The 14583-nt window shown below is 43.1% G+C and overlaps 4 protein-coding genes across 4 annotated transcripts in view; 2 read left to right on the top strand and 2 right to left on the bottom strand.

Annotated features, from left to right (window-relative positions):
- Window positions 1-671: 671 nt before the first annotated feature.
- Window positions 672-2603, bottom strand: LOC131284263 (coiled-coil domain-containing protein 149-B). The gene is made up of 5 exons (XM_058313116.1): window positions 2465-2603; window positions 1686-2387; window positions 1527-1611; window positions 1298-1442; window positions 672-1230 (listed from the first exon to the last, which is right to left on the bottom strand). The coding sequence occupies exons 1-5, from the start codon at window positions 2561-2563 to the stop codon at window positions 672-674; spliced, it is 1590 nt and encodes a 529-aa protein (XP_058169099.1). The 5' UTR covers window positions 2564-2603.
- A 1196-nt stretch (window positions 2604-3799) lies between these two features.
- On the top strand, window positions 3800-6036 carry LOC131284262 (uncharacterized). The gene is made up of 3 exons (XM_058313115.1): window positions 3800-4025; window positions 4107-5049; window positions 5985-6036. The coding sequence occupies exons 1-3, from the start codon at window positions 3848-3850 to the stop codon at window positions 6034-6036; spliced, it is 1173 nt and encodes a 390-aa protein (XP_058169098.1). The 5' UTR covers window positions 3800-3847.
- Window positions 6037-8224: 2188 nt separating this feature from the next.
- Window positions 8225-9075, bottom strand: LOC131284259 (uncharacterized). Its single transcript, XM_058313113.1, has 3 exons — window positions 8971-9075; window positions 8446-8855; window positions 8225-8378 (listed from the first exon to the last, which is right to left on the bottom strand). The coding sequence occupies exons 1-3, from the start codon at window positions 9073-9075 to the stop codon at window positions 8225-8227; spliced, it is 669 nt and encodes a 222-aa protein (XP_058169096.1).
- A 3048-nt stretch (window positions 9076-12123) lies between these two features.
- The window catches only part of LOC131286862 (dynein axonemal heavy chain 5), a 22014-nt gene continuing 19554 nt past the window's right edge, over window positions 12124-14583 (top strand). Inside the window, exon 1 of the mRNA XM_058315867.1 lies at window positions 12124-12333. Within this exon, the coding sequence (XP_058171850.1) occupies window positions 12124-12333 (210 nt within the window). The remainder of the gene's footprint in view (window positions 12334-14583) is intronic.

Genomic DNA, 14583 nt, shown 5'->3' with positions numbered 1-14583 from the left:
GCACCGCTAACATGCCGATCCGCCGGGAGAGATCGCACCTCGGCACCAGACGGGACACAATGGTGCAAGATTAGCGCACGGGACCAACGGTTCGTGTCAACGATCGGGTGAAAGGAAACGGGGAGGATCAGCGCATAAATCCCCGCTGTTTGAGGACGTCACAGAGCAGCATGGGTTACTCCGTCACAAGGCTCACTTTGTTGGTTCGTTTTTTCTACGAGTTCCGTCCTCCTATTCCTATTGACTAGAACTCTGTTACTTACCTACCTCCCTCTGCGTCTCGCAGCAGTTCGAACAAACACGGTTTTGTGTGGTTTTAAAGATATTTGGTTTATTTTGCATAACACTTCGCGATCCGGGAGCACCGGATCGCAGATTCGCCTCAACGTGTGTCGTCACGACGTGCGGTATAATCAGTTTCAGGCGGATTCGATCACGACCGCCTGACGGGAGTATGGGGGATCAAAGATTGCCAAGGAGTTAGCACAGAGATGAAGTTTTCTCCATAGAATATAATGTGGATTATAAATAGTGGGAAGAGAAGGAGGAAAACGAAACAGACATGACGACCTCCCTGTATTCGGAAGGTTTGTTTTCCTGTTGTACACTTACACACCTTCCTGCACACTAGGAGAGGATTAGTAACGCTCAATTCGTATTCTAAAACGTAATCATTGCACCTTATCGGCCGAATCTTTCAACTGCTCTATGAGTGCCGCTATATCGTCCGGCAGTTGGGGAAGCTTTTCATCCACGTTGAGATCTCGTTCCACCGACGCCACCAGCTGTGCTATCGCTGCCTTGAGCTCTTCCGTGTTGGAAGCGGACGTTGCCGCACTATCGTCCGTGGCGTGGTCTATGTCTCCATCGCAATCGTTTTCGCCGTCATCATCATCGCCCTCTTCGGAATAGCTGAGCGCACCACTCTTGTTTGAGCACGACGATAGTGGCTCGGTTCGATTTCCACTCTGCGACGGACCGCTGGAACTTGTTCCTTCCGGGGGAGCACCCTCTAGCGTCGTAACGATCCGGGGAGTGTTGGTGTCACCGTTCGAATCACTTCGATGGCTGATGATATCCTCCGGATCTGGGTATTGGTCCACCGTGGCCGAACTGTACCCATTCAGTAGGTACTGGGAGGGGGACAAACTCGACAGTGTTGCCCGGTCGCCACAGCCAGCCATAATTTTAATACGCTGCTCTAGCTCGGCAATTTTGGATCCTAACAACCTGCAATTCGATTTTAAATGTTTACACAAAGGGCCAAAAAATAAGTATTTAGTTTCAAAAATCTTACTTGTTCGTCTTTTTCTGGTGGGCCAGGGCAAGGCTTTTATCGTTCACATTATCTAGAAGCGCTAGACATAGTGACTTTAGGTCAGAAATTGTCGCTGCTTTCAACGGCAATTCGTCGACGGTTCCATTCTCGAGAAGATGTTTAACTGCAAGTAAAAACGATCGTTTCAGGAAGAGTTCTAATCGAAAAACATTCTGCGATAAACGAATGCTAGCTACGTTCCGCCAACCTTGAGAATGAGACATGATAGTTTTGTTATTGTTGTTGTTGCCGAGCTTAATGATACCCTTTTTCCGGTTAGTTTCCAGCATGGACTATATGCAAAATTAGTATTTGTTAGTTAACTAATAACTAGTCGTCTAGGTAGAGCTAATTTATTTAATTTTACCTTATACTTGCTAGCCGCTTGCCGTGCGAGGGCCAGTTCGTTTTCAATGTTGGTAATCTTCTCCGCCTGATATTTATTCTCCAGTATCAGTCCATCGATGTCCAGCAGGGGCTGCGGACCACCACCATCGCCACCCCGTAAGGCCACGTTCAGTTCGTGATTCAGTCGGTGGGCTTTACACTTGTACGCGTCCCGCTCCGTGATGGCTTCCTCTTTTTCATCTAGCAAGGACCGGAAATCGTACTGCAGCTGGGCGTTTCGCTTTCGGAACTGCTCGAGCTGAGCTATTAGCCTTGATTTGTCTTCCTGCCACATCTTATCACCGCCGACCGACAGCAGTGACTCGTTCGTTGCCTTCAGCTTGCCACACGTGTCCTGGAGTTCCACGTTTCTGGCGCGCACCACTTTAATGTCACCCTCGAGATCGTACAGGCGCTGCTTAAGCGATTCCAGCTCCGTCGTGAGGGCTTCGTTACGCTCGCGCGTTTGCTTGACCAGCAGGCTGACGGCGGAACTGTTCCCGAAGCCGGCCGCCTGAAAGTCGGGCGAATTCAGGCTGTTCTTGATGGCCGAGTAGCGCAGCTGTATCGTTTCCGCCATCAGCTTGAACTGGTCCCGTTCCGTGCGGCATTTCTCCAGCTCGTACCGTAGGATTTTCAACGCTTCCACCTTGCTTTGAAGTTTGCGACTGAGGGCTGTGTACTGCAATCAAGTGCATAATATGTTACAAAACGTGCTTCCGCTTACGGCAGGAAGTAGACCAATGCCCCAAAACATACCTCTTGCTCATCACTTTCTGTATCCATATGTTGTTTGGTCTTGGGCACTACCGCGCTGGAAGGATTCTTTCTCCCTTTTGCCATCGTTTTACTGGCCATCTTTAAACCATACGTTAACCGAATGATATTTAACTAAACGTTTCTTCACGCCTGATTGTAAGCAAAACTTTTCCCATAGCATGGGACCAACAACAAAATAATCCACAACGTGATTGTTGATGTTGTGGACTATTCCCAGTCTAAAATTTTCGGCCAGCTCTCGGATCTCTCGCTCTAAGTTTCACATTCGATCCTGCTTACACTAGGACGGGGGTAGACAACTCGCGCTGAGAGTGTGTGTGGCGCACGGCGAACTGAGAGTGTGTGCGTTTCCAACGGGTAGAACTCGCTCCGCACACCACACATACGTTGTGTCCCCGCGTACCTCGCCCTAAAGCGATTTTGTTTACCTGTTCTCTCTTCGTTGCCAGCTCGTTTCGCGCGTTTAATTTACTTTTCGTTCAACTATCAAGCAGCAAGGTTCGATAAATAAAGTGCATTAGAAAACATCAGTGAAAAATGTCTGACAATATTAAAAGGATGCGGGAAACTGGCAATTTGCAACACCGAATTGCCAAGTACATGGTGGTAGATTTGCCAGCCAATGCCGATGAAAATGAAGCAGGATCGAGTGGATTAAGTAAGTAAACAATACTCGAAGTCTAGTGCTCAGTGAATATAGCGATTTTCCTTTTCCAGTTCCCCAGCAAGATGCAAGTAATCCAAGTGAAGTGCAAGCTGGAGGTGCTTCTGATGTACCATCGAACTGGCAAGTGCAGGACGAGGCCGAATTCAATACATCCGATAAGCCGGAAACTGTATTGACGGATTATTTGGGCTCGGACGATGAAGATTCCAACGCCAGCCATGATCGCTGTGTTGTGGAGGAAAACAACACGCCCTTCAAAAAAATGCCCCTCATAGATTCTGTCAGGTTTTGGGCACTTTCAACCAAACAAACCATTTGTTCCGTAGAAATGGTTCTTGATATGATGAATAGAACCGGAATGCGATTTCCTACCACCTACGCAACCCTGTTGGGAACCAACACGAACGCATCATCACAGATCGCAGAAATTGGTGGAGGGCAGTTTTGGTACCACGGTGTGCAAAATTGTTTATTGAATCATTTCTGGCAAGTATATTTTTACAATACTGAATTATGTTATTGCACATTCTTATTTAATAAGTTATATTCTCTTCTATAATCGTAGGAAATCTATACCACCCTGCAACACATTTTCTTTGAACGTGTCAATCGACGGCTTGCCTCTTCACAATAGCACTACCTTGCAGTTTTGGCCCATACTTATAAATATACACGAGTTACCACAAGTGCCTGTAATGACGGTTGCCATTTTTTACGGATCCACGAAGCCCCTAAACGTCGAAGAATACCTGCGTTCGATGATAGAGGAGATGAATTTCCTTATCGAGCATGGAATCGTCATAAATGGAAAAAACATAGCGATCAAACTACGGGCCATTATCGCGGACACTCCTGCCAGATCGTTCGTAAAAGGTAAGCTGCACTACAAAAAGGATATATTATTTATGTGGCATATACAGTAATTTATTTAATTAATTTTACCTTTCGACGCAGGTATTGTTGGACATACAGGCTACGCAGGGTGCATGAAGTGCACTGTACATGGGGAGTACAATAAAGCTGGCCGCACTGTTGTGTTTCCCGGCGTAAACGCACCCAAAAGAACAGACCAGGGATTCCGGGAGCATGAATACCCGAAACATTGTAAGGTTCGGACGCCGCTGCTAGATCTTCGTGGTTTCGACATGATTAATGATGTCATTGTCGCGGACCGCTTGCATCTTATTGACCTAGGTGTAATGAAACGCTTACTAATTGGGTGGCGTGATGGTTCCTTGGGTACGAAACGTTGGTCAACAACACAGTGCGATCAGATTACGGGAGCTTTGGGGATTATCAAACTCCCCATTGAAATACATCGACCACTGCGCCCTATCGTGTACGCTGGAAGATGGAAAGGATCCGAGTTTGCATCGTTCTTACACTACGCAAGTATTGTGGTGTTGAAGGAGCATGTGTCGCAAGACTGCTATCAGCATTTTCTGCTATTTTTTTGTGGAGTGACACTTCTGTCGTCCTCAGTGTACCGTCGGAAGTGGCCATTGGCCGGACAACTGCTGGAGCAATTTGTAGCGCAGTACAGTGTGGTCTATGGTGAACGTTACGTAGGCAGCAACGTCCACAACCTGCAGCACATCTACGAAGAAGTGGCTCGTCTTGGTCCCCTTCCGTCCTTGTCTACGTACCCCTTCGAGAACGAATTGCAGCATCTAAAAGGTCTTTTGCGTGGCGGTAACAAAAATTTGGAACAGGCCATAAATCGATTGTCCGAATTAGACAATTTTCATATGTCTTCTTACAAGGAATCGATGGCACCAAACACACCTCTCTGTCGTGAAAATGGAAAGTTTTCCATCCTACGTGTTCGCAGGAACTTTGTGCTACGGAATGATAGCAGAAACTGTTGGTTTTTAACAAAAGACAACAACATTATGAGGTATGAAAAAAGCACCATGAGTGCGGACAGTGGCTACGTAGTAAGCGGCCGTAAACTGCTAGGAAAAGAAAACTTCTTTGAAGAACCAATAGAATCGAGTGATTTGGACATTTATAAATGTGAAACGTGTGGATTGTTGGAGGACGAGGACATAAACTTAGATAATATAAAATGTAAATTAGTTGGAGTACCATTAGGGACTGCAGAAGATCTAGTGTTCGTGCCTCTTGTACATACATTAGATTGGCATAGATTATAAAAAATAAAATCGATAGTTAGTATCAAAGTTTTTTTTTTTTTTTTTTTAACGAGAGAAAATCCTTCTTACGGACCGTCACTGCCGAGGGGTGCGATGGCAGCGGTGTGTGGGACTCGTCCGAAGACCACTACCCACTAAAAACTCTCCCCTCTGTGATTTTTAAAGAAAAAATTACACCACTAATTTCATTGCTCAAAATTCAATTGAAAAAAATCCATAATGGTACAATAAAAATACTAAAAAGATTATGGATATTGAACTATGAATGTTAAGTGAAATATGAAAGAAAACATATGAATATTACTAAAACTTAATCAAAAATTATATACTACCTTTGCATATGACTAGATGTTCGTTTTCCATCTTTAATATTAATTCGTTCCCTGGCGTGATGTAGTTTTTTCTTTAAAAAAGTATTAACATAACTTACATCTAATACTAAATTATTATTTCCCCCCACCTCTCTAAATATACTTACCACCTCATTAAAACGCTTTAATCCTAATTTTGTAACTTCAGGGTTCATGCTGAACCCTGTCCAGTTCATGGATGCAAAAAACTGTTTTGTAAAAATTAAATCTATTGCATCGTGCAATCGATTTGCCGGGTCTGTTCTGGTTACTCGGCTTTTCAAAAAACTTAAAAATTTCTCTCTATATTCGGGATTTTCTTTTAGAGACTCATTCAACTGCTTCAATTCATCGTCGCAGTCAATGGGTGAAAATTGAAAATTGGTATGCCTCATTATGCCTCCACGGGGACAGCTTGCAGCGACTACTTCTTCTAAAGCTACATTTGCCAGTGCAGTATTCCTTAACACTGCGTCTAATTTGGCATTGCACTGTCGTAGTTCGGTCCGCAATTCCCGGTTCTCTTTTTCCAAAATGCAGAGCCGCTTCTCCCTGGCCTCTTCACGCTCATTAAACAAATTTTTAAGAGCCCTAATCTCATTTATTATGTCCAGGTTGGTGGGCAGATTTGGCAATGCATTACTTGTACACACTGTGGAACACTGGGAAAATGCTAAAGAGGAAAATTTAATGCTATTACACTTATAAAATTGTTATTTTACTTACGTAAACTTGTTGATGGACTCTCATCTTGCTGACGAAGCATTCGCTCGAATGCTGCAGCATCTTCTATTTCTACTAGCACAGTACCATCGGTCTCCAAAGACTCTCCTCCAAACATGATGCGATGATATTCTGCAATAAAAATCATTCCATTACATTTTTTTATCAGCGTTGCATCTTTTCAACAAGTAATAAAACATCACATGCAAAAAGTCCGTAATCATGCAATCAGTTCACGATGCCTATAATTCCAAAGAAAACGTGGATTCCAAAGAAATAAACATGCGTAGTAACCGTTGCGTGGATCATATTTATTAGCTCAAAACTTTGATGTTAAAAGAAGCACCCGTGGCGCATATGGATCACCGCGACATCAAGGTAAATCACATTCCACAATCTATCATACATCGATTACACTTCTCTACTTACTTTCCTTTCAGCACTAATAAAAAGTTTCACGAAATTCAACACGCTTGTACTGGATCTCTACACACGACTTGCCAGAAACACTCCAACCTGCAAACTGAAACAAAATATCATACGGATTCCTACGTTCCCTCAGAAATAGATGGAACCCGCATAACAGAGAAGGAGAGAACGCGCGTACGTCGCAACATGCGTGCTACTCTTTTTTTTTCTCTCCCAATTTGGGTTGAAATTCTTATTGGAGCTGTTGACAGCTGTCCTACAAGACTTTTTTTTTAAAGGGACACGCCGAAGCGCTTGAAAACCGACACCTTTTTCGGCCGCCTACGCCGGTTTTTTCGGCCGCCGAGCTTTTAATAAAACCCGGCCGACAAGCTTATCGAAAAAGCACGTGTTCGGGAGACTGGGTTGTTGGCAGAATCGGGATTCGGAAGATTCGAAGATTCGATCCATAGACGGATTCTAAAGATTCGAATCCCATTTGACGGATTTTAAAGATTCGAGTCCCATCTGACAGATTCTAAAGATTTGGTTTGGGACTCGATTTGATTCGATTCTGACTTGATCCTAAACTGTTTGAATCGACTCACAATGATTTGAGTCGAATTAGTCACATAACTAGTCGATCTAGAGACAATGTAATTGATGTAAGTTTACTCAAATCGAACGCTGGGTAGAATGTCGAATGGACATCAATGGATCCATCACTCAATGGATTGAGGTTTTTGCGCAATTTGCAAGTTAGGCTCTAGGAAACCACTTTCCGGAGTAGGGCAGATATTTTCGCACAGTTTTGGTTAACACCGCCAGCTATCTACGATTGATAGTGTGGTGAAACCCAGCAGTACTACTTACGGGACCTGATCTCGTTCCTTCCATACAACGGCCCCGAGCAATCACCTCGAAAGGTAAATCGCCGAGTCCCCCAAGGTTAACGAGGCATCACTTTCCGGAGTGTAACCGCGTGACTCTGAAAGACGAAGTCGGGAAAACTTGGTCCAACACATATTTTTTATCGTTCATTAATGTTTGAATAAACATATTTCTAAAAACTCATTGTCATAACCAGAGAATGTCCTTCGGACAATCCAATCCTTCGGGGATTTTTCAGCAAAAAGGATATTTTTTAAAGGTCTTTTGTGCCATAAACATCCTTTGATGATTTTAGAGTCTTGGATATCAGGATAACAAAAGCTCCATCAAATTTAGTACAACTTTCCATAATATTCTATGGCATTTTTGAGCATGCGTTTATAGTGATATAAGCGGAATTATTCTAAAAAAATCTAAATAATTATTTTAATGAAATTGTTAACCTTCTATTACCTATTAACCTCCTATATTATTAATCTATTAACCTCGTTAATGTGAGATTTTTTTTTTTAATTTATATGCCTGATTGGTTTTCTGTATTGGATTAATCAAATTTTGAATAGTGCTCCAGTAACGATTTGGGACATTTTTCATAAATAAGCTCGCAGTCGGCCCCACTTGCGCCAAGATTTTCGGCCATTTCATATATGTTCCGATCACGGTATTCAGTCTCGCCGAACGCTCGATGTACGGAGGGCCTGTAAGTGAAGCATATGTCAATTACCAATAAGGGAAGCTCCTCAACGAATGCCTTCGTGTACTTACGTTAGTAAAAAATGTGCAACATCTGTCAGCAGATCCTCTTGATTAATTTCCCGATGAAATGGACTGTGGGCAAGTTCGCAAACACTCTTCGCCAGGCAGTCGGAGCCGAACTGCATCGCCTGCATCAGTTCCTCCGCCGCGCGGTACAACTGGCCCGCGGTCAGATCGGAATCCTTGTGCGTAACGGCCCGTTTGAAGTTGCGCCCAGAAACGACGGTCGTCGGACGGAACTGCCCGTTGACCACACCGACCAGAGCACGGGCCCAGTAGGCCGGCTTGTAGAAGTCCAGCAGCCGAAACGGAAGATTGTAGTTGACCTGGAAGCCCAAATTGATGCCAAGTCGCCGGACGGGGTACTCTTTTTTCTCAGGCTTGAACAGACGTCCATTCGTAACGGTGCACATCGTGAGCTGTGGGGGAAGGGAACGCAAGCGCCTATTAACGGAATTGTCACAACACTTTTCTCTCACGACGGGGGTGATTGATTACGATCTTGAAATTTGAGCTGTCATCAGACGAACCTACCTGTAGGGTGGTCATTGCGGGAAACAATCCTCTCGATTGACCGACGGAACAAACCACTCCAACCGTCGCCACGATGGGAAGCAAAAAAATGACCATCAGTTTCATCTTCCGTTCTGGATGAGTTGTTTCGGACTAACGAGTAGGTTTTCGGGTGAATTGTCTATTGAGCAGTTTTCGATGAAGATGTCAAGCGAGAGAAAGTGTTGTTTGTTGAACCGAGAAGATGTTAATGAAAGTTCTTTGCCGTAGATCTGAATCTGTGTACACAGCGGAAGGCGGGGTTGAAGTGTTTTGTTGAATTATTAACACCTTTCAAAAATCGGGCAAGTCCAATGAAACGTAGAACGTATCCACCAGTATTGGAAGAGAATTATAAAGCTTGACTAAATAGAAGACTAAAGTTTGTGCTGGTTCAGTTCGATGGTAAATCGTGCGTTTAGATTCACATTTTATCAATAAATAGTTGAATTTAAAAAATCCAAGATGTCGCGTCTACCCAACCTAAGAGGGGTTTTTAAATTTTATTTTCAAACCTTAAGCTTTAAACGTTGACGGCAAAAAAAGGCCACCATGCGGTATCGGTCTATCTTTTTGTATGTCTTATCCGAAACAATAAATTTCATGAAAGCAGCGAGTGAAAAGCAAGTCGTAAACCGAATCCACACCTTCCTCAAACCGTGTTGGCCAATAAATCATATGCAAATAAACATAAACGGGAATAATGTTCACGTTTCGGTCGAGGAAAAATACGGGATCGCCGGGAAAGCGCAACGACCGTAGGTGTACAGATCAACACGTTGGTACGCAAAAGTGGTTGGATAATTTTGTCCATATCCTTCCTCCGCAGCGAAAGCGAGGAGCGGTTGACGATGCCATTTTGGGCGCAATGGCAAGGGCGATGTTACGGTTGGAGAACGTTTGCCCCCCCACCAATCCGTATCGGCGTTGGGCCGGATTGATGACCGGCGGCAGTAAAATAAATGCCAAGCGAATCGATAAGCTCTACAGAAAAGGATGTTAGCCACACTTTACGCCTGTTGCTTGTTTCTCGCGAAAATGGGACACATTTAAGTGAGGTTGGTGCTTGGATTTCTATGCCACATCGGAATTGCGAACGAACGCAAAGCATTCACGTGACTAATCGGAGTGGCGCAGCGTGGTCCGTAGAATTAATTGGATCATGCTGGAGGAAAGCAGCGAGCAGCAACAAAAACCATAACTTAACTCAACCTACGGATGGTTGAGCCGGAATGATTTGGAAACGAGACAGAATGGGAAAACGTGGACGAGCAGCACATTTCCGGACTACAAATTTTAGATTAATTTTTGCGGTGCTTCGTCTCCCGCAATCAATCATAATGCAAATGAGCAGAAAGAGAATCCATAACAGGCGCACAGCGTCGTAGCTTGTTATTTCGAATTCCGTGCTGCAAGATTCGCTCGCGAGGTGAAAGGCTTTAAGGAAAGTTTGCATTGTCGAGTGGTTTCGGTCTTCTGTTTGTTATCAAACGAATTAACGTAAAATGTCAAACTCATTATTTTATTCAAGATTTTCTTTAGTTTCAGATTTTATGGAATCAGTAGGGAATTATGTTTTGAAAATCAAACCGTTAATAGCCAGTCTAATAGAAACAGTTTTGTCGTTCTTGTACGGTTTGTTTACCAGCTGCCATGTGAAATAGGCTACCTTTAACGTCCCATAGCAACATGAATGGTTTTATGAACATAAACAAAATGTGCAATGATATTGTTGTATCAATATTTCCACCAGTTGAATAATGGCTTACTTTATTGTTGACAAACAAAGGCAACAAGTTGGTGTCTGATTATAGGAAGCGCCTGTTGAATAGAAGGAGAAATAAAAAAGGCAAACTAGACACCATGTGACTGCAATCAGATGGTCTCAAGGATATTGATCAAACAAAGATTTCGTTATGAATGGGTGTCTTACCCAATAGTTATGAATAGGTGCCACCTGTTGGAATGTTTTACATCAGTCGTAGTGCGTTGAACTTTAGTTGCATACATTTCTATGAATGAATTTTTATTTATCAATGAAATCGCATTTCTTTAAGATACGCTTGAATGAACCTGGGAATAACCTTGTGTCGAAATACATCCACCATTCAACAAGTGACCTTTACCTAGGTTTGTTGATATTTTGCTCGGAAAATAGACAAAACGGCACAGAAGTTGCCATGGTCACGGTTAGTTTCTGTTGATGTTCTCATAGATGGAGGTTTCTGTATCTTAAGGATACTTTGCATTGAGGTGGTAATGTTTCCCCTTTAGCTATCGATTGTGTGATGTTTAAAGTTTCGATGGTAGAACTCCATCAGCAGACAGGTTCCGTCCGCAGGGAGGTTGGAAGTAAGGAGTATACACTAGGAAACACTTTAAGGTGGTGGAAAAGTTGACCGTTAAATTTTGATGTTCAAATGGAATGTCTAATTTGGGTCAGTCCACATAATTTTTTAATCCATTGTTTCATGCTTTGATAATATGTTATTTTGCGCGTAATTACAATTTGTTCAACTTGTTTGAAACTGGCAAAACAATATCATGTGATTTTATGTATTAAGAGAAGCGAAATATTTTGGAATCAAGCAGATTGATACGAACAAAAACTATGTAAAAAATTAGAATCTACGAAACAAAATTATAACAATGGTATCAATGGTTGTACTGATATTATTACGTCGTAACAATACTGCTTGTATCCGAATGTTTGAAACGCAATTTTCCTCGTCCACGTCTGTCCATTGCCACGCAACGCGCACTTCTTGTTGATCCGGTCTAAACAACCGGAAAAAAACAGGATCGTCTAACAACTGGGATTGCGCCGAAAGCATTGGTTCGAACCAGTACCGATATTTTGACGTCAGTTCGGATGTTTTCCCGTTAAGACGACGAGGAAGGATAGCTGTTTTTGCCAAACCCGCTACTTGGGTAAGACCATGGAAAACTGTGGCAACCAGGTATCCAAGTCGGGGTCGATGATTTGTTGAATTCGATTCGATTTTTCACTGCACCGTTAGCTGCTCACTCGAGCGGACGTGTTTATTGGGTGCTATTGTGGATTTTTCTTTGAAAAAGATCTTTCTACAAGCCGTGGTTTTCCGGGATCAACGGTAGGTTTAACGTACGCGTACCATGGAGGATCCGGATGATGGCGACGAGCAGGATATCGACGATGGTGATCCACTGGACGGCGATCTAGATGGTGATGGTGACGGGGACGGAGATGGCGACGGTGACGGTGAGGGTGAGGGTGAGGAAGAGGGTCACGAGCATGAGCACGATCGCGACAGCGAGGAGGAAGAGGAACCGGAGGAGGAAATCTCCGAAGGTGATCTTTTGCAGGTACGTACGAGAAGTGACGTTTTTTTGGCATGATTTTCTTACGATTTCTTGAAAAATCTTTTTGATTTTTCCTGACGCTGGCACCAAAACCAAAGCCGTTACGTAATTTTGAAATGCTATCGATTTTTGCTTTTGGCCACATTGCACCACAAACGGCAAACGGTGGTTCCGTAGCAACGTAGCTCATAGATTCCAACAGTCGTAGCCGATTGGTTTTTTTGGTCCTGTTAGTTATTTTGTGCCAATTTTGTAGGTATCATTACCCCATTTTTTTTTCTTTAAGACCATTTTGTGCAACTCCAAGTGTCAGACTGCTAAACAAATACTTCTCAGCCTGCCAAACTAAAAGTGAAATGCCTAGGACGCAGGCTTGCCAGACACTTACAGTTCAAGGGTAAATTTTCTTCAATTGATACGGCGTAATAAAATTTTTCACCGGCTCCTGATTATACCTTGGTCTCCAAAAGGTTGTTTCACGTGGCATAAATATTGATTTGTTAGGAGTATTTTTGGAACGTTGAATTGCGACAGAAGGCAATGCTTAGCGCGTTTCCTGAACTGATTTCCTCCACCTTTTTTTTGCTTGTAAGGATACCAAAGCAAGACATATCGATCCCTCAACAATGTCTCAAGGACGACCGGGTTGGATGGAGTTTCGTGCGCCATTTCGTACAATGACAACTTTGCTCCGATGCACCACCGATACCGTTTTAGATTCTACGGTTGCGTCCTTGTTATCCTCCGCCGGGTACCACTTAGCGTACGATCTACTGGAGCGTAATGTTCTAATTATTGATCAGCAAGTCGACGAAGTGAAGGTACAATTGGTACCATTTAGTCACGCTTCGCCGGTGACATCCGTTTGGGCTCGTTGGACCGTTCCGTGGAGGAAACGATGCAACCTTACCACACGCTGATTAACCGTCTTCACCGATCCAGAAGGCGAAGGTCCACTTAAACCAGACCATAGCAATTTAAGCATGTGGTAAATCATCGTCCCACCCGGTTCGGTTTTATGGATGGATGAAATATTTGTATGAGATACGGTCACGAACTATTTGGTTAGTTGAGGGATGATTTTGGATTGGTGTCTACTTGAGGAAACAAAAATACCCTTCCGTGGTCAGTGCTCCAAGATGTTGTTGTGGTGAATGGGGAAAACTTGTGACCTGTTTTTTTTAAAATATTGTGCTATTTTTGGAACTGTGTGTTTTCTGGTTGGTAGTAATTGGTAATATTACTTTAATCACTTTCATATTCTATTTTTCCTTTCACTGGTTTCAATGTCAAAAGTATTATAAAATAATATAGTTCTGCAACAAGCAGAAGTAACGAACTACCATAACCTATGGTAATTAATCAGCATGGATTGATTTATTTAATTTTAGCGTTTCTAGTGTACCTTCGAAAACTATCCAATACATGTTGTCTTTCTATGTTGACTAAACATGTTTTTCTAACCCTTCCACTGTATTACGTATCAATTCGTTTTTTTTTACAGATTAACGCATAAAAACTCTGACCGACTCGTAGTGAAATGTTTTTATACAAGTTTTTTGCAAATCTGAATGCAGTAGTTTTTGCATGCGTACATTTTTTACTCTAACTATCGTTTTTGTAATAGTATTTTTATGATTTTTATCGCTGCTTCACACTCCCGACATATTTGTTTCAGCTCCCAGTTAAAAGTGTGTAGCGTTTCCTTACAATTAGATGCGTTCAAGTCAATTTGCAAGCAAACGCTAGTGTATACCTAGTTCAAAGTTCTCGCAAAGATCTGCCGGCAAGCCATCGGGCAGAGGAATTCGTCGTTTGGCGAATGGTATTGGTTTTATCTATTTAAAAAAACACACACACCTCCTAGAACTGTCATTGAGGACACGACAAATGTTTCACCGTTGTACAAAGTGATAGAATAGTCATCAACACGTTGCATGTGACGCATACTTCCGGCGGTAGGTAGTGAGTTCAGCACGTGGTTGCAGTGCAAGTCCGATAACACGTAACGATATCGCCAGGGGGGCTACCCCGAGTGACAACAAACCAAAACATTAGCAGACCTGCATCGCTTTGCTCTAAACCCGACCTTTGTACCAACACTGGCCTGCACTAAGAAAAAACCCGGTCCACCAACATACCCGGAACCGCCTTCGACACCTGCCTGCAGTTTGTTCGTTGGGTTGTTTGGTTTTGTTCCCGCTGAGGTGTCGAACTTGCGAACTCATTTTTCGTCCATTTTTGTCACCGACT

This window comes from Anopheles ziemanni, chromosome 3 (assembly GCF_943734765.1).
Source record: "Anopheles ziemanni chromosome 3, idAnoZiCoDA_A2_x.2, whole genome shotgun sequence".
NCBI classification, from domain to species: domain Eukaryota; kingdom Metazoa; phylum Arthropoda; class Insecta; order Diptera; family Culicidae; genus Anopheles; species Anopheles ziemanni.
The sequence above is the reverse complement of the archived record's forward strand: the minus strand, read 5'-3'. Positions and strand labels throughout refer to the sequence as shown.